Genomic DNA, 20,824 nt, shown 5'->3' on the forward strand with positions numbered 1-20,824 from the left:
GTGAGCAAACCAACAGAACATATCATTTAAAAAGCAATTTTTTGGCCTTAAAATAAAAGCATTTTTTCCCCAGTAAAAGTGGAATCTTGGCCTCAAAGATCCAATATTGGGCTGTAATCTATTGATGTCATGTGTTAAATTGCTTTGGAGTGATTGCTGAAGCAATGTGTCCAAGACATTAGCCTCTAATTTGATACAAACTGCCCAGGGACAACAGAGTCCATTAGCTTTCTCTGGTAAATTTGCAGTGATGTCTAAACAAACATTGATTAATGGGTAGTGTTCAAAAGCAAGTTATGTGTTCTGTGTGGATTTATACCTGGCATTAACATGGCCTTTTTCTACCATGATAAGATATCTAGCTTAGAATTGAACCTTGCAACATTTGCACAACAAGACCAAAACTACGCCAAAAAATCCAGAAGTACAAAATCTATTCCAAATGTTTCTCAGTTGGCATTGCAAAATTGGACCAAGTATATTGAACATAAATATGATTCCATACAACTGTTTTTTATGGAAACCCCATGATGCCACTTTTTTAAAACCAGCCATCAACGTCAGAATCAACTGATACCAGCTCTGTTGACAAATGTCGGCAATACTGCTGGCATTTTTCAACAGATATCAGTGGCCAGTGTTTATTTGTTGTGACCAATCAAACAAGAGATGTTTCACTGAGCAGAAGAAGTTGTTGGACAAACATCAATCTGTTTATTTATGGTCAGACATCAGAGAACATACTGGCATAGTGGGAGTCGTTTACCAAAGGAAGAAACTAAAAAAACATCCATATGGGACATTGGACTATCAGCTTAATTAGCCTTTAATAATCAGTATCTACCCTGATTTCTACAGTTGGTGCATCTCCAAAATTAACTCCCCATTTATAATGAAAGATGCAGTCACAAGACGACCATTTGGAGATATTTTGTAGATTGAACTTTGCTTATACAGCTTCTAGGGAAATAAGATACAAAAAGGGTCTTTTTGTTGGCATAGGGTCTAAATCTAGACCCTGAAACTTGTGATTTAATGCATGACAAGTTCTTTTGAAAAGAAAGTTAGATAAGTAATGACATCAAAGTGCTGTACCTTGGCCATTCTGCTCTAAGCGCGATGTGTGACAAGTCAAGTGGCCTCATCCTTGTCTTTTTAGATACAGGTACAAGATAACTAAAGTACTCTGTTGTGTCATTGTTCATGGGAGAGATTTTGGCCTTGGCACTGGTTGATAATGACGCCTTTAGTGAGTGTTCTACAAAGCTTGATAGTTGTATTCACTGATCCCAAAAGCAGTCTATAAATAGAAATTGGTTTTGAAGAAAAGAGCTTCAAGGCCTGTACAGCTACAATGTAGTCAGTGTCCCTAAGCATCAGCTTGTTTTCATTGTATCTAATCAGGTGTATACCTGCCACTCCATCTATCCATCAAGCCATCAGTTTCTCCCTGTGGTAAATGTCAAGTAACTTTATTTTTGTATTTGACCTTTTATCTAGAGAGTTCAGGTCAAGGTGGGTGCACAAGAGCATTTAGGTCATCCAACATTGACTCCATGGAGTAGAGCTGCGTTACTCAACCTTGCTCAACCAAAGAGGCAAATTGTTGAAAAATACCTTTGCAAGAGTCACAATCTAAGTGGTGTAATGTGGAAAAAAGGGGTTAAAGTGGCAATAAAATTAGCTTAAGGGGGCAAAATGGTCAAAAAGTGGCAAATAGGGGTAAAAAGTGACAAAAATGTGGAGAAAAAGAGGCAAAAGGGCAGAAAAGTGGCACAATTTGGGTGAGAAGTGACACAAAAATGAGTTACAGGTGGCAAAAATGGTCAAAAAGTGGCAAAAGCATGACAAAAAAAATGAGTAAAAAGTGACTAACATGGGTACCAGGCAGCCAGAGGTGGGAGAATGGGCAAAAAGCAGCAAAGAGTGGAAAAAAAATTGGGAAAAAGTGGCAAAAGACAGCTTAAATGTGTGAAAAGTGGCCAAAAATAGCCAAAAAACAGGATAAAAGAGTCAAAAACTGCGGAAAAAGGGGCAAACCTGGATAACAGTGGCAAAAGTGGCCAAACGAAGTGACAAAAGTGAGCTTAAAGCAGTAAAAATTGATTAAAAGTGGCTAACAAATGCAAATAAGGGCAATGGAAATGTACGGACAAAAAATAAAAGTTGGTAATTAAAGTCAACTGTATAAGGAAGGGCAAACAAACTGATTAATGTGACTTGCAATGGATAATTTCTGAGGTCAAAGTTTCCCTTTTGAAGGTTTTCTGGGTGAATAATATTTCAAATTAACACATAAAAGAGCCACAGATCATCAAAAAAGAGCCACATTTGGATCCAGAGCCACACTGTCAAAAAGAAACCAAATGAAGAGAAAAGTTCAATTCCTAATATTAATATCAGGAATTAATATTAGACAAAAATGACACAAAGTGATTGACATCCATCAGTCTGAAAGGATACAAAGCCATTTCTAACAATGGGAAAGACTCCAGCACCACCATTAGAGCCATCATCCACAAAAGGAGAAAATTTGGAACAGGGCTGAACCTTTCTGAGAATGGCTGGCCAACCAGGATAACTCCAAAAGTGCATCAATGACTTTTCTAGGAGAGCACAAAAGGACGTGGAACAACATTTAAAAATCTGCAAGCCTCACTTGCCTCAGTTGGACTGATGAGACTACAGCCGAACTATTTGGAAGGTGGTGTCCCGTTAAATCTGGAGTAGAACTAGCTGTTTATGCTCCAAAACTATGCAAAAAGATCTCGAAAACCTACTCATCATGCCACAATCTAGAAACAAAGTCAGTGACATCTATCAGTCTGGAAAGGGATACATAGCAACTCAGCCAACCACAGTGAGAGCCATTATCCACAAATGGAGAGAACTTGTAACAGCACTCAACCTTCTCAAGAGTAGCTGGCTACCAAAATCACTCAAAGAGGAGTGAGGAGCTTATGCCGATTTGGCATTTTATTGCATCTTGGTCCTCTACTACTATGGCCCCATGATGGCCATCATCCAGGTATACTCCCAGCCGGCCCTTCCATGACACATGCAGTCACTCCAAGCTTCTGGACCAGCCCACTGGGTACTGGGCACCCAGTATGTGGTGAGCTGAAAAAGGAGAGTCATTATCCACAAATGGAGAAAACTTCACACAGTGGTGAAACTTCTCAGGTTCAGGAGTGGCTAGCTTACCAAAATTACTCCAATAGCACATCAACAACAACTTATCCAGGAGGTCAGAAAAGAACCGAGAACATCTAAAGACTTGCAGACCTCACTTGACTCAGTTAAGGTCAATTTTGAATGGCTGAAAAAACACAAAATGGAGCGGTCTAGTCAAAGATGAACTTGAATCAGGTTGAGATGCTGCGGCACGACCTTAAACAGGCCAGTCATTCTCGAAAACCCTCCAATGCGGCTGAATTGAAACAATTCTGCAAAACAGAGTGGAAGATATATCACAGAGATATGAACATATGCTTGCTTGCAGTTGTTGCCACCATGTGTGGCACAACCAGTTAGTAGGGTTAGGGGGCAATCACTCTCACATAGGGCCAGGTAGGTTTAATGGCTTTTCTCCCCTTAATAAATAAAATCATCACAGAAAAGCTGCATTGTCTATTTACCCAAGTTATCCATGTCTAATACTATTTGATGATCTGAAACATTTGAGTGAGACAAATATAAAAATAAAAAGGCATCAGGAACTGCACTGTATACCAAATATAGATCTTTCCATCCATGAGCTCATATATAAACAGCCCAGCTCATTCCTGACTCAGCCTCTTCCTCTGAGCAGCACTGAGGCTCATTGTCACTGCTTCATTAATGCACAAATTAACCTCCCTTTACTCCCTCTCTTTCCGTGCAACAGTTTATCTGCACTCCATTTACTTACATGGTTATCATAGCCTGTGTCTTCTCATCATGCTTTCCTTTCTTTCCCTTTTGTATCCCTCTCCCTATATTTGTTCTCCCATTTACTACCCCCCACCCCCACACCCCTTCTCTATCTGCGATGCCTCCCCGGCTAGCAGCCTCTGTGAGCAGTTATCAGAGAAAATTACGCTCCTGTTGCAAACAAATAGCTGCTGTTGTGTGCAGAGAGGGAAACGGGGAAAGAGGGAGGCACCGGTGAAAATCTGCCTGCTCCTGGCCATGAAAAAAGCGCCTCCATTAAGGATTCAGGGGAGAGTTGGCCACCAGACAGCTGGGCCTAATGGCACGATGAGGCTAATGCAGAGCTAACACACAAACACTGTGCAGAGATAAGACACAAGAACACCTTTAAAATCACAGCATATTGACTGATTGTGGTGTTCAGCAAACACGTGGCAAATTAGAATCAGGAGGATATGGATTTAACATCAGAAAATCAAACCTGATGAAGGCACAGAGGGCAAGAAAATCCTGATGAGAGCCAAACAAAAACAGCTTTAAGACCTGAAGTGTCCATACCTCTGAATCTTCATATCACCTCATTTAGATGCTCTGCTACGTCTCTCTTGTGATGCAGTTAATGCAGCTTATTACACAAGCCTGCAGTCAACACTTCATTTTAAGAATCAAACCAACACTTCAGCAGCAAACCAATCAGCAAAGCAAACAAATTTCAATCTATATCAAAGCTTATAGCAGCAAAGAAAGGAGAGAATCACAATAAAAGCATGTTTCAGCCTTGACACTTCTTTAAAATGCAATACAAGTTGCTGGAATCCACAATAAATGGCCAGATTTGCCGTTTTTAGTTGCCCCATTGACCCCCTTGCTCCTCTGTCTGTGCTCATACTGGCATCCCGCTGCCCTCAGGTCAAGACATCTAACAACTTTCCCCTTCAGCAGAAGGAAGCAACCGGAGCTGTTTTTGCTGCTCAGGTTTGCTGTGTGTCAATATCTTTGCGGTAACTTGCAACAAAATGCTTGTTCCAGAGCGTTCCAAACCAATCAGAAAAAGCTATTCAGCAGATTTGTGTTTTAGTGATTTGGGGATTTTGGGACTCCCTTTCACAGCAGATTGAACTTTGTTGCAATAATGCATTTACAAAAAATGACCATGCATGGTGACAGGAAAACAACTTCCTCTTGGCCAGTGTTTCTGCCCACCAGGAAGTTTGCCAAACAATTTGAAGGGACAAAAAAAAGAGATGTTTCTTTCAGTATTTTCTAGTGGGATTAAAATGACTAGGTTGAAGAACTGTGGAAGACAAAACAGTACAAGGTTGCTAAAAATTGAGTTGTGCTAGCTTAAAAGTTCAAAATAGCCTTTTCAAATCCATCATTCTGAGTTGATAAAACACATTTTTAGTCACTTTATTCAAATATTTGACAATCATCGTTTAAACTGAAGAGTTGTCCCTGAATAACTTTGGGCAAAAGACAGTTTTGCACCATGAGTGAAGTTACCCTCTGAGTTAGGGAAGTCCAACTCCAACATGGAAAGGGTGATGTACTGAACTCTGTTCCACCTTTTAGTCTTTGTTACTTGAAGTCAATCAAATTAGCTTACTTTGGGTGGTATGACCATTGAAAATTAAAATATGTCAAAGACCTAAAGGAAAATAAAACTTTGACTTGAGTAATACTCAAAATAAACTTTTAACTAATTAGCTACAACAAACATTTCGACTGTACAAAATATTGAACAAAGCCTGAGTGACATCAGCTGTTTGGATATTGAGGGGCTCTGGGGGCCATCCATAACGGCTGCCATATTGAAAACACTGTCTGAAATTAACTTTGAATCAACCTTGTATCAGACAAAGAGGTTGAGCTGAGGTGGGCCTTTTGTTCCCTGTCCCTGTCAACAAGGGCATGAAATCCTGCCAGCCATGCCCTTAATTAGGCATGAGATAATGTCCTTTTTTATACTGACTAATACAAAACTCCTCTGTAATGTGTGCCCAAACAGGCATTAAATATTCCACCCAAAATCCCTTTATGAACCAGGCTGTAAACATGTTTATTTCCCCTGTAAAGATGGGCATATTAACATGGAGGTTTATGTGACTGAGTGTTTCTGCAGGCAGCCTCTAGTGGACACTTAAGAAACTGCAGTTTTTCACACTTCCACATTGGCTTCATTTCTCAACCACAGAGGTTGCCACTTGCATAATATTCAGAATGAATATACAGTCATCTGCATAGGCGTGTAGGGCACTAAGGATTTATCGTGGGGCCTGATGAGCCGCAACCCAGGGCTGGAGCAGGGTGGATGGGGGGGGCCACAGTCAAGCCTGACGCGTCAACATGTGTCGCTCACAGCCAAAGTCAAGCACGACCCCATTTCTTTTGTCCAGGCCTTTAACCCCTGGTGATTTGTCTGAAGACAACCAGTGGTTTTCTGGCCCATGGGACATCCACATTATGACCAGGGGCTAGTGGCAACCCTTCAGCAGCACCCTAAGCTGTGCTTACTCACCATATCCACTCCTTCCTCCCAGAAAAGCTAATTCAGCTATATTTTTCTTACTTGATAGAACACAATTTTAGTTTTAAGTAAACACCTCTTGATCACTTGATATTTTTTTGTCACTGTACTCAAATTATTTAACAATCATCTCTTAATCTGCATAGTTTTGCCATAATGCCTTTGGGTATTAGACACTTTGCACCATGAGGGAAGTTACTATCTGAGTTAAAGCTGTAGGGACCATCGCCTACATAGCAAGGATAATGTAGTGCACTCTGTGAAAGACTAAAGCTATGACTAAAACTATTCATTGGCAGCCTTTTTTTCCATGACAAAAACTAGACTACAACTAACAAAAATAGATCTGTGATGACTAAAACTCACAACAAGTAAGTTTAGTTTTCATCAAGATGACTAAAACTGGACTAAAATGTAATGTAGTTTTCGTCGGACATTCAAAATCCGTGATGTTTCTCTACTGGTGGTAAATCTGTCAAAAAATAATGCAGCTGTATCTATCCTGCCTCTCAGTAGTAGAAGGCAGGGACCCCAAGTTTGGCAGAGAGCAGAGAACACACTACCATGATTTGGTGCCAGATTTAGGCAAGAAAATAAATGCTTGGACTAAAAGTACATACTAAAATGTTGACTAAAACTAGGCTAAAAAGGATAGAAATGACTATAATGTGACTAAAACTGAAATACATTTCATTTTAAGTACTAAAACAAAGACTAAAATTAAAAATAGCTGCCAAAATTAACACTGGTGAAAGGGTAGTTTCTGGGTTAAAGTGCACCTTTCTAAAATATTTAAAAGCTATATTTAAAAAAAAAATGCATTTCCAACACTTTAAAACTTTAACATAATCAGCTATGACAAATATTTTGAGTATTTCCAACTTGTTATGATCTTACAGTGGGGGTTGATTACCATTTTTGCCACTCAGCTAATGGCCCTCCTCAGCTCCTATTCTCTACCTGCTTCTAGACTGATCTAAAGTTAGGTGGAGATAGCATTCCCAACATGGCAACTGCCATTACAAGCCTTTAAAGCTTACTTTAGAGTAAAAAGGTTCATATCACTGAGGCAGTCTGTATCTTAAACATGCTTAGAAACTGGAGGCAATGGATTTATTGACATTTTGGAGCAGGGAAGCTGCATCCAGGGCTTCTATTAGGTTGCACTGTGAGATTTGAAGGACATGGTGTTTTTGGAGCTTCACCCACCAAAGGAGCTCTGAGTATTGGGTAGTACAGGGGCATTATTTTAGTGTTTCTTTCCAGATTTAAAGTCTTAATGTAATCACCACAAACACATTGCCACACAGCAAACCCTGAGGGACACCTGAACGTCTAGGGACCACCTAAGGAGGACAGAAGAGGTAATAAGGCCGCACTCGGAAGGCAAAGCGAGTGAAAAGGTAACTCACAGGGGACGGTGCGGAGGTAGAGGTTGTCCCGGATGATCTGCTGCAGCTCGTGGTCCACCGAGCCTTTCTGGAAGCGCAGGTTGAGGTAGTGGCGCAGGTCCTTGTCTATCACGCCCCCTGGAGGAACACAAGGTACAAGAGTGAGTAATCACAATCCAACCTCCTCCATCACATCAATCACTGTGACAGGAAAGGCTGTGTAAAGACGTGAAGGAATTGCTCGAGGGAAGGAAGAAAAAAAAAAAACCTCAGCTCATGTTTTGAAATGGGGACAGCTGGATGTGTTTGTGAATTACAGAGAAGGGGGGGGAAATAGCCTGACTCACTCACTGTGTTTGTTTTTGCAATTACCAAACTTCCAAGAAAACACTGCAGCGACAAATGACCCAGAAATCTCTGGAAAACCACAGCAAAATATTTGAATTCGCTAAATCCGCACAAACAAACACGGCTAATGAAGACACCCTGCCCTCCGTGGCGCTCAGCACCTGTCAAGCATGGCTACGGATTGGTGGAGGTGTTAATTGGAGCGGCCGCCCAACACGTGTGTGGAAATGTCTACATATAAATCACAGTTGACTCTCCCTTGAGGGCTATTTTTACTCCCCTCGCTCCATCCAGTAGTCCCAGTTCTTTGCATGGATGAACTCCCACTTTAAAACCAGTAAATCTCGCTTGCTCAGCAGGAGGTAGGATGAATTAAAATTAAAGTGATGGAGGAAGCGACAGAGGTAGGGGATGGAAGCAAGGGCAAATCCCATGAGTAGGGGAGGGAGTAGGATAAGGGGGGGCAGCCAGCTAAAACAACTCCAGTCGTCCCCTCCAACAAATACTCCATCTATCGACTCTGGCACGAATGGAGGCAGGACAGGATGGATGAGAGGATGAGGAAGAGGAGGAGGAGGTGGGGGCAGTCGTCTGACGTTACTTAAGGGATTCCTCATGATGCCGCTTCTTTAAGCAACACGCCAGAGCCGAGCAGCAGCAGAGAGGATGTGGAGACGTTCGCCTAACCTTCAAGATCCTTTTCTTTAAAACTTGGCACCGTGCCAAATTGCATTTACCCCCCTCCCAGCCCTCTTCCCCTTCTTCTTCTTTCTCCCAAAGGCTCTCTAATGATACACCGAAAACCACACATGTCACATCCAAGCAGAAAGATGCACCTATGAGATGATGAGCTTTAAGAATAACCCAGTTTGGGAAGTTTTCTGTCATATCTAAGGATCTATTATTCAGTAGATAGTGGTGGTAACGTCCCAGTCTCACACATGCATGCACTAATCCATCAGAGCTGAACTAATTCACAGAGCGCTGCGTTATAATCGTGCAAAACCTGAATTACAGATACCGGCTCCATCTGCGCCCCTGTCAGGGATGTTGGAGCGGCACGACCAGCCAATTTACATTAGCATGAGAAAAGACGAGAAAGGCAATGAATGTGCATACTGAAAAGGTGAGCAGACTCATGAATCCCACATATAGAAACACACTTAATGGCACCTCTTGTGCAGGCAGCAGTCTAGCAGCCGGTATAGTGTCAGAAAAAGAGTCCACAGGTTTTTTTTTTTATGATGCAAATGAAGAAATAATCTCCTCCAAAGGAAACCTCGTCCTCCTTGAATCCCACACTCCGGTCCGGATGTCCCTCAGGTCCCCCCCCCAACTCTGTCAGCCAGTCCAGGTTCTGAATCAGCTCTCCTTTACACTCCACGGAGGAGAGATGAAACAGGAGAGCGCAGGAGGAACGAGTGACTGAGAGACGCCGAGGCGAAAGAGGGAGGGAGCGCGTGTGTGAGCGGGAAAAGAGAAAAGGGGAAGGGGGGAGAAGTGTGCAAGAGAGAGGGAGAGAGTGAGCGAGGAAGAAGCGCGGCTCAGGCAGCAGGGACCAAAAGCACCGAGATCCCTTTTTTCCTATTGGATCCCGACAGATTCTCAGGTGCAACGACGCCCCCCATCTGCAGCAAAGAGAACTGCATGTGTTTTAAAATGACTCCTCCAGATTAAAAGCCATCCCCGCTGTCATATCACAAGCCCCCCTCCCCTCATCGGCTTAGAGCTTCCACATGGCCTGGATCTGACCTTCCACCGCCATCAACAAGCACGTGGTGAAACTCATCATCTATGAGCTGCCGTCTCGTTCCTGCTGAGGAGATATCCTGACTAATTAGGTTTTGTTTCTTATCGGTGAATTTTAGTGTCCCAATTTGTTGCACATTGCAGTCATGCACTCCTTCTGCTTCTTCTCTTCTCCCTTTTCCTTTTGGTAATGGCATTTTTAATGCACTTGTATAAACATTTGCAAGCTTGGCTTTAAAGGCAGGGACATCAAAATGGAGCTCAACAATGTCAAATTTTATAGGTGTTGTATCAGGATTCAGAGCTATAAAAGACATACTCTCTATGCAATGTTTCTCATACATCTAAGAGCAGACAGTATATCTGTGCAGTGGCACTAAAGTAAATGAACAATTCTATTTTTGATTATCTTTGGTTGTAATTCAATCTTCAAAAGACTGGAGTAAGGTCAATACTCTTTACATTCTTCAGCTTTCTTGGTTTCACCACCAACAGTACCAAATCAAACCCATCAAAGCTATCTGATGATATCAAACCAGAAAAAGGCTGGCAGGCCTCTCCACCAGGGATGGGTGGGATAGGATGGTGCCTAAAGGGGTATCTTTGTATTTTTCCCCATCTTTCCATCTTCTCTTGGCTCTTCATTTATGACATGATACAATACCATACAAAATCATAAGAAACGGAGCAGCACGATATGATGTGATGTGATATAATGCAAAAATTAACATGCAAGACGTTACCATGTGAGACTTCACCATGGGAGATGTTACCATGCGAGACGATACCAAGAAGACTTTACCACGTGAGACGTTATCATGCAAGACGTTACCATGTGAGTTGTTACCATGTGAGATGTTACCATGCGAGAAGATACCATGCGAGACGTTGCCATGCGAGATGTTGCCATGCGAGATGTTACTATGTGAAACGTTACCATTCAAGGTGTAACCATGCGAGACGTTACCAAGGAGACGTTACCATTTGGGAACCTTATCATGTGAGACATTACCATGTGAGTCATTACCATGTAAGACGTTACCATGCGAGAAGTTACCATGTGTAACGTTACCATTCAAGGTGTAACCATGCGAGATGTTACCATGCGAGACGTTACCATGCTAGAAATTGCTATGTGAGATGTTACCATGCAAGACAATATCATGCGAGATGTTACCATGCGAGATGTTTTCATGCGAGATGTTACCATGCAAGGTGTAACATACGAGACATTACCATGTGAGACGTTGCCATGTGAGACCTTATCATGTGAGACACTACCATGTGAGTCATTACCATGTGAGACATTACCATTCGAGAAGTTACCACGCGAGAAGTTACCATGCGAGACGTTGCCATGCGAGATGTAACCATGCGAGATGTTACCATCTGAAACGTTACCATTCAAGGTGTAACCATGCGAGACATTACCATGCAAGACGTTACCATGCTAGAAATTGCTATGTGAGATGTTACCATGCAAGACAATATCACGCGAGATGTTATCATGCGAGATGTTTCCATGCAAGATGTTACCATGCAAGGTGTAACCATGCAAGACGTTACCATGTGAGACGGTACCATGCAAGGTGTAACCATGTGAGACGTTACCATGCGAGACGTTACCATGCTAGAAATTACCAGGTGAGATGTTACTATGCAAGACAATATCACGCGAGATGTTACAATGTGAGATGTTACCATGTGAGACGTTACAATGAGAGACATTACCATGCAAGACAATATCATGCAAGATGTTACCTTGCGAGACGTTACCATGTATGCTACCATGGGAGATGATCCGATCAGAAACGATTCAATATGATGCAACATGATAACTAGAAAGGGATATGATATGATACAGACAATGCAATGTGATACTATAAAATAGTAACCTTGTAAAGCAGATGGATTCGCCCGTTTTCGTGTTTCTCACTGGTGAATCCATCTTACAAAGCTTCCGTCTGAACTGTTTGGGCCTGGTTAGATGGTGACAGGACCGTTTCTCTGCCAAAAGAAGTGTGCAGTGTGACTTGTTTGAATAAAGAAATGTGGCTGATTAAACTGCCGCTAAACTTTAAGCTATTTTTCAGCTTATTACTACAACACTGGTAAAATGGGTTACAGTACAACTACAACCCGCTCATAACTATTGCAATCTCATGCCACAGCTGCTTGGGAGAAGAGTGAAAACACTTTTTTTGTGTTATGAAGAGCTGTTCTTTTCTCTTTATCTAATAAAGAATTGTGGACCATTTCTGATACAACAGATGCTTTACAATAGCTAAATCCAAGCTGGACTTCAAATACAACTAAACTCCACCTGTAGCTTTCAACTTGTTCTTCTCAAATGACGCTGATTGGTCAGGTCTGTTTTCAGACCTGGCACCATTGTGTTCGATTTTAGCTTTGCAAAATAGATTTGCATGATTACAGGCATGGAACCTGGCCAATCCATCAGCTTTGCAAAGTTGCATCTGGTAACTAAGTAATGTCAAACAAAAAAACGGGTATTTAAAACATTTTTTTTGACGTGTACTGTAATGTTAAAGTCTGACTAATGTCCCATCTGCTAACATGGAGGACGCAGGGTTTATGACCTACAGTGTAGGCAGTCAGTAGGGGAACTTGTAAAGCTTCATTTAGGGGACTGTTAGTCCAAGTTGTGCAAGTTTTGGTCATTCAGTAAAATCAAATTCATACCAGATTTTCCTGTTAAGTTCACTGATCTGGAAATATTCATAGTTCAGATTTTACTGGTATGTTTGACTGACAAGGATCACCAGTTCTGCTTCTTCTTCCTGTCAAAAATCCATCTGTCTTACATTTCACATCATTTTCCCATCTGAATACATCTCTCCAACTTGACTCTTCACAACCTTTTGGCTTAGTTATCCCCTTCAAATTCATCAGATTCATTCTATTTCTGCTTAAACTTTGACTTCATGTTGATGGCTGAACAATGCCTTGACCAATCGTTTAGAACAGAGTGTATGCATCCACCAGAGTAATAAAGTATAAGCCCAAATGGGGTTCTTCTCTTCACTGGCACTGAGCAGCCGTTAGAGCACACACCGGTGACTGCAGCTCTCTTCAGTATGGCCCAATATTTGGCCGTGTATCCAAAAATAGAATCTATGAGTGTGTGTGTGCAAACAGCAGAGCAAGATAGTACAACTCTTGCAGCAGCTTCGCTAGTCTGGAGTCAGTGAGGCGCATAAGGGTGAAGGAGGTCATTCGAACAGATGTGATGCTCTTCTCTCGCTCTTCCCTCTTGAGGTTGTTCCTCATCAGCCATCTCATGACGCGGCTGAAATGTGACGATGCCGATGGGGAAATGTGTGTGACAGAGGGAAGAGTGGGGGTGGAAAATGAGATGGTAAAAGCTGTGGGATGTGGATGCTTCATGAAAATCCACTCATTGGTGCATGAGCCAATCAGCAAGGCATGAAAGTAATCCCAAAGGTATGACAACTCATGAATTTACTCTCATTATTCAGTCATTATTTTCACTATGACCTTGAGGAATGAAAAAGCAAATCTTGTTGTGCACATAGGGCATGATAAAAAGAGGCAATAGCTCATCCCTGCAGTTTGAGGAGCTTTTCTAGTATGTTCAGAGCCACACAAGCCATTATAACAGTTTCCTAAACAGATGGGTGAAGGAAAATCGTTGTGGCACTGCACATGAAGAGAATCCACCACTTAGCTCAGCAGGTGTCATGTAAATCCCCATGGGACGATGAGAGAATAGAAAGAACAGCCTGTGGAGAGGCAAAAAACAAGATAGCAGCTGGCTCCTCCGGGGGATAGAGGTGCTGTAACAGCTAACTGCCTGATAACCTGCTGGAATGAACCAGTGGAGCTAACAGAGGAGCGTCGACGAACACTCCAGATTCAGCCAGGTGGAGATGAGCTCAAACCCTTCAAGACAGGGAACACTTCATTCTGCATGTGCCAGTGTAAATCAAGCTTGTGTAGCTGATGGATTGCAGTGGATAGGGTGGTCATTGTACAGGAGTGTTAAACTGTGATGTGATACGAGTAAAAAATCAAGCAATACCCATGTCTGTTTCCATACCAGCAATACAAACACACAAGTTATCGGCACCCAGTATTGGTGTTTCTTCTTTTAATGAACAAGATATGCAGGATAACACCAGAACACAGCGGAGATTCCACAGATTTGTTCAATGTATCTGAACCATATTGACAAGAGTATTCAGCCAACCGAGCCAAATTTTTGTCGGGGAGAGCACTATATTTTGTTCACTCATAGAGCATTAAGCCAAACTTGTGTCCACTCAGAGAGCACAAATTTTTGTCCACCTATGGAGCTGTTAGCCAATATATTGACATCCATACAATGTTTGGTCATATTTTTGTCCACTCAAAGAGAACAAATCCAACTTTTTGTCCTCTCAGAGAGCACTAAGTCAAACTTTAGTCCACTCAGAGAAAACTGAGCCAAAATCTTTGTTCACCTATAAAGCACTAAGCCTAGTTTTTTCAGTCACAGAGCACTAAGCCGAAATTTTATCCACTCAGAGAGCACTGACCTCCAATTTCCACATAAAGTGACTGTGCCCCGATCTGTTGGCAAATTGCTCCCTCTCTAGTCTATCAGAGCAGTTCTACAGCCGGCACTCCAGACCGGCAGCGGCACGTGCCTGGACTGACACTTTGCTCCGCTTCGTTTGAGATTCACTGCAGTTCTATTTTCAGTGCCAGCTGCTACCAAACCACGTCAATACCCGTCGATCAGAAAGCTCCAAAAAGGAAATCACAAGTGTAGAATATCCGGTTCTTTCACAATACAACACAATGCACAGACTCCCGGTCGCAAATCATCTCTATATCAACATTACGTCTCATCCTGCAGCGAGCGCAAAGGGTCACAGAGAGGTCAGTGGGTCACAGAGCTACAACAGCGCCATTGACAAGGAAAAGTTAACTTTGAGGACATTTGGCGTTTTGTAGTTTTGCATAAAACCATAGATCCTTTTAGCAAACATTAACCTTTTAACTTCACTCACCCAATGGCAGAAGCAATAATATCATGGACTTATACCAGAGAGGATGATAAATTGACCCCAATTGACCCACTGTTGACATACTATTCCTGCATGAACTCGTAGTTCTCCCTCTGCCTGCTGATCAGGGCTGCCGGCCGTGGTGCAGCGCTCTAGACTTGCTTCCAGTGGGCGAGGTTGCTCTCCCTCGGTCAGAGCAAACCCTGCGGCGCTTCAGTGCACGGCGCTGTCATCCTATGTGGAAACTGCAGGTCAGCCAAGCTTAATCCACTCATAGAGCACTAAGCCAAGTTTTATCCACTTACTCAGCGTTTAGACAAATATTTGTCAACTCACAGAGAACAAAGCCAAATTTTAGTCCTCTCATAGAGCATTAAGCCAATTTTTTGTCCACTCAGAGATCACTACGCCAAACTTTTATCTGTTCATAGAACAAAAATCCAAATATTTGTCCAGCCATAGAGCTGTAAGCCAATTTTTTCTTCATTCATACAGTTATTAGCCATATTTCAGTCCACTCTGAGAGAACAAAGCCAAATTTCTGTCCACTCATAAAGCACTATGCCAAATTTTGTCCACCTATAGAGCACGAAGCCAAATTTGTGTCCACTTGAAGAGCACTACACCAAACTTTTGCCACTCAAGGAGCATTAGACCAAATTTTGTCCACTTACGAGGGCACCAAAGATGGCAATTTGTCAAATTTTGTTTACTCAGAAGACCCCAAAGATGGCACTTTCTTGTGTTTGTCTACCATGGTGGCAGACAAGAGGGCACTGAGTTATTTTTCAAAGTAGAAAAACGTGACAAAAGGCACCAGAAATAGTTCATAAAGATAGAAGAAGGTAGACAAAACCTGTGACTTTCAGCTCAGAGTGAATGTTTAATTTCCAGACTGTGGATTCAGAAATTAAGACATTTTTGAATTACTTTATTATGCAAAATTAATCATTTGATCTCTCACCAGACGACGGTTCAATAAATAATTCTGCTCCTCTCGCTGTGCAGAACCACTCAATCATGAATCAAATAGAATTCACGCCAGCAAATTAAATTCAGAACAGGCCAGGTGAAAATCTGATAGCAAATTTGCAGGAATCAACTAAGCTGGAAGAGATTTAAAACCATGTACTTAAGCTGTGCTCTCTCCACTCCAGTGAATCCATGCACCAGTAGCTGAATTTAACAGTGAAATTAGGTACATTGTGTTACAGCATGGCACCACTGGCTGAAGCAATAGAGCAGGTCTCATGAAGCTAAATTTATCGACAATTCACACAGGGTCACGGAGCTTTATTTGAAAACAAAAACAAGCTCAAAAACAAGCCCCAAAGGTCACCCTGATGGACAAAACGTGCATATAAAACAAAGTATTAACAGCAGCATCACAACAGCGTAGCCTTCAAAAACTCCTGCTGAAGTCTGGAAACTTCCCTCTCTGCCAGGAAAACTCCAGCATGGAGGCCGTGTGTGCTGACAGTCAGTCGGAGCTTGAGGCGCTGTCATCAGAGCCGCACTGACAATATTTATCACTCCCCGCTCCGAGGGCACCCGTCGGCGCGCGCATATGTAGCATTATCACGCTGTGTGTTCGTCTGTGCGTTACTGTGCGTGTGCATTAAAGTGAGAGGAGACGCCAGCAGACAGCTGTTTGGATAATCAGACTAATTAAAAGATCAGGATGGGCTTAAAACCTCGCCAGATCGAGCAGACTCACACTGGGCGTTGTTGATTAGTCTTCATCGAACATGTATGATGCACGCCAACTGAAACCGTAAACACAGACTGATTTACATGAACACATATCAACACATACAAGGACAGAAATAGAATCGAGCTGGGACTTCCCACACCACAGTTTCATTTTTTTTCAACCAAAGCACGAATCAAACACCTCTTTGTCTTTGTTTATCATCACATAAATCAAGCTAACAGATGGGTTCAGATGGAAGAGTTTCCACTAATGAAACATGGCTCTGTTAAAGACAGTTTCATTGTTTTCTACAACTTTCTGTTCCTCTACGTTGGTATTTACCATTCTGAAAACCTTCTGATTTTTACATATACTTTATGGACAAAAGTATTCAGCCACTTGACCATTACACCAACTGGGACTGTAATGACATCGTATTGAAATACATGTATTTTTATATGTTTGCCCCCTTTTGCATCTACAACAGCCAAAACTTTACTTGGAAGGCTTTCCACAAGATTTTGGAGTGTTTTTGTGGGAATTTGTGCCCAGACATTACGTAGAGCATTTATGAGGTCAGGCACTGATGTTGGACAAGAAGACCTGGCTTGCAATCTGTTTCAGTTCATCCCAAAGGTCTTGAGGTCAGGTGTGGCCCAGTCAAGTTCTTCCAACCAAACTTCCAAGTCTTTATAGTCCCTGCTTTGTGCACTGGAGTACAGTCATGTTTGAATAGAAAAGGGCCTTCCCCAGACTGTTGCCACAAAGTCGGACACATAGCATCATCTAAAATGTCTTGGTATGGTGAAGTATTAAGATTGGCCTTCACTGGAGATGAAGGGCCAACATTACATCATGCATACAAGCAGCCAAAATAAGATTCCTCTGGAGGGTGGCTGGGCCCAGCCTCAGAGATAGGCATTGGAAGGAGCCAGTTGAGGTGGTTCAGGCATCTGATCAGGATGTCTCCTGGACGCCTTCCCTCTAACCAGGAGGAGACCTCAGGGACAACCCAGAATGTGCTGGAGGGATTATCCTGTCTAGTCTGGGAACGCCTCAGGATCTCCTTGGAGTTGGAAAGTGTTGCTGGGGAGAAGGATGTCTGGGTAGGGATGGGTACCAAATTCAGTACTTTTATAGGTACCGACCAAATGCTGTTGGTACTCCCGAGTACTGATTCATGTAAAATCAAACGGTACCATGTTTCGCATCCTTGTGACTGCAAGAGTGGAAGAGTAGTCAGTTTCCATGCCGGACACAAAGGCAGCATTGTACGCACGAGGGTAATGACGTCGGTAGCAGCTCACTGAATCTACAAAACAAGCATGGCTGATAGGAGGTCAAAGGTAGCGCTCCACTTTTCAAAATACAGTGCAGGTTATGCTGCAATATTTGTGACATGAAGTAGTTTGATGATTGATGATTCAGATCGGCTCCGGCTGCTTCATTCACCCCCTCCCTCTCTCTCTCTTTCTTTCTCATACCGAATCCTTACTTTAAACAAAGTGATTTGCCCATTTATCAGGTGGATATCAACCATGGAAATATAATAGATAAATGCACACGTTTGTTCGCTCAGTCACCTAACAGACACTAGATAAAGGCACAATGCGGACTGCCTAGTGTGAGTGTGTCCTAAAAGTTGCTCTCCATCTCTCCAACTTGGCAAAGCTGGTGTTGTATGAAGCTCTCTGCCATGATGGATGGATCCAGTGTGATTTTGAAGGAATGAAAGAGCCACAGGCTCATTCTAGCTGCTTATTTTCATCACAGAATTAAACAATTTGCCACGTTCTATTAATTGTTTGCAGTATAGAACATAACGGACCCAGTGTACACGGTTCCGGTGACGTTTTTTCATATTGAGGCTCGGTTATGTTTCTGTGCTGATGGGCGCATGATTGATTGATGACTGAAGAGCAGACTCTGCTCTTACCAGGGAAAGATGACATCTTAGTTTTGTTGGAAAAAGACCTGCATGAGGAAAGAAGATGTGAACACATAGTTCATAAACAAAGCAGGAGAAGATGGATGGATGGATGGAGGAATAGACATTTGGTTTTTATTGGAGTTTAATCCTACAATATCATCATTCTACTTTTATGTTAACCTCAGCGCAGAGGTTATCATAAACCATGGAATCTAATTGGTCCTTGCTTGAAATTTCCAGCAAGAAACAATTTTTCCAAGATTCGATTTTTTGTTTTCTGTTTGTTGAAAAACAATCCCTACAAATTCTAGTTTACCTGTGATGTGCAACAAATATCAGCCAACCAATATATCAGTCAAACTTGAGCAGAAAACCTGAGTTTCAATCATTTAACACAATTATTACATAAGTATCCAGTGTAAAAGAACAGCATCTGTTGGAATGACAATATTACCGTTTAAACCTAAGCTAAAAGCAACAAGGTAAGCTGAAGAAGCTTTAAATCCTGCCCACATTTGGTCACAGTGAAAAATCATTTTGCCTTAAATAAATCAATCAAAATCATAACTTATGGGTTGGAAAAACTGTCCTTGTATTGTAACACCTTCTAGACTAAAGAATACCTCGAATTTAGAGGTAAATTCTTTCACATAATGAAAACAAATTTCCACTCCTTCTGCCTGCAGTCTCCAGCTGTGAGCATTCACTCATAATTGCCACAGTAGTTGCTTAGTGTTCGTCCAGTCATGCACTCGCATGCAAATCAGCTGGTGCTCACCCAATAGCTTACATGCATGTAAATGAGTTTGCTCAGTGGAGGTAGAGCACCTTGTATAATCACATGCTTTTATGCAAATTATGGTTCACATGAAGTTCAGCCAACTTTTTTGGTTCACCAGCAAAAACACCAAATACAGATGCAAAACCTCATTTGAATCAGAGGGCTGGTGCTAGAGTGACATCAGAGCAGCATGAAGAGACTTTACAGGAAACAAGATTTCAAAACAAGCTCAAAAAGCACAATTGGATTGGGGTTTTTCCAGGAGTTAAATCTGGACACACATCATTCTGATAGGTATAAATGGAGCCATATGGGTCTCAGTGCAGCGCAGGCTCAGAATTGTAAGGTACCAGTCTGCTCTCCCATGCTGTTCCCCATCAATCCACTGCTTAGCATGGCCATGGGAGGGACATATTCCATTACCTGCTCCAGCAGCACTATCAGTGTCCCATTCCCAGGATAAAATGAACCGGGCAACCCCTGCCAGGAGACGTGCTCTCACAAGCAGGCAGCTGGTGCGCTAAGGGAATTTTCATGGCGATGGGTGAGCAGGGAATGGTCGGCATAAAGGACTAGAAGAGAAGTAAGGCGAGTAATCACCCGTGGGATTTGGAGAGCTGGGTCACTGAGTGGGTGTGTTTAAGGTTCAGGTTCTGCCATTTGGTACACTTTCTTTAAAAAGTACATTTCTTACATTTTACTTAATTAAAAAACTTTTTAAAGTACTTTTATACATCTGCAGAGGTTAGAGGCATTATGTTTTGCTTTCAGATTGCCCAAGTTATTCTTGTGCTAATGTCTCGAGAACACTGTGAGAGATTTCATTCAGACTTTGCACAAATGTCAGCTCTGACCGATGGATGAACTCATTTTGAGAGTCATAGATCAAAGACTAGGATCATTAGGCCTCATGCTCTTCCTGTACTAGGGCAATTTCATTTGATTTGGGAGATCAAAGGTCAAGGTCTTTCTCCTACTTAGTCTGCCAGACATGAAGTCTATGGATCCCAAAAAGAATTTTAATTTTGATTCATGTGACCACAGAACAGTTTTCCATTTTGCCTTCATCCATTTTAAATGTGCTTTGGCCCAGAGAAGACAGTGGAGTTTCTGGATCATGTTCACATATGGCTTCTTCTTTCTGTGACACATATTTAACTTGTTTTTGTGGATTGCATGACAAACTGTGTTGACAATGATCACTGGAAGTGATCGTTTATGCCTGAAGATTGTGAGCATCCAATACTAACCTTTGGTCTTGTCCCTTGTGCACAGAGATTTCTCCAGATTCTCAGAATCTTTTTATGGATATTATGGACTTTAGACGGTGGGATATTCAAAAAGTGGGGACATTTTTGAGAAACTGTTCTATAATTTTTTCCCTTGCCTTTTATTGCCCAATCCCAACTTTTTTGAGATGTTTTGCTGCTATCATATTCCAATGGGCTAATATTTTTAAT

At 42.1% G+C, this 20,824-nt stretch overlaps 1 protein-coding gene across 9 annotated transcripts in view; it reads right to left on the reverse strand.

Annotated features, from left to right (window-relative positions):
• Positions 1-20,824, reverse strand: part of magi2a (membrane associated guanylate kinase, WW and PDZ domain containing 2a) — a 416,404-nt gene that overhangs the window by 274,711 nt on the left and 120,869 nt on the right. For 8 of the 9 annotated variants that reach the window (XR_005991556.1, XR_005991555.1, XM_041780617.1 and 5 more), the window contains exon 2: positions 7,852-7,968. Coding sequence is in view for 6 of the 9 variants with exons in the window: in XM_041780617.1 (XP_041636551.1) it covers positions 7,852-7,968 (117 nt within the window). In the remaining 3 variants the exon portion in view is untranslated. Of the gene's footprint in view, positions 1-7,851; positions 7,969-9,351; positions 9,477-20,824 lie in introns of those variants that run through there. The other variant, XM_041780618.1, reaches the window with a different exon arrangement.

The sequence above is a fragment of the Cheilinus undulatus genome, linkage group 23, assembly GCF_018320785.1.
Source record: "Cheilinus undulatus linkage group 23, ASM1832078v1, whole genome shotgun sequence".
NCBI classification, from domain to species: Eukaryota; Metazoa; Chordata; class Actinopteri; order Labriformes; family Labridae; genus Cheilinus; species Cheilinus undulatus.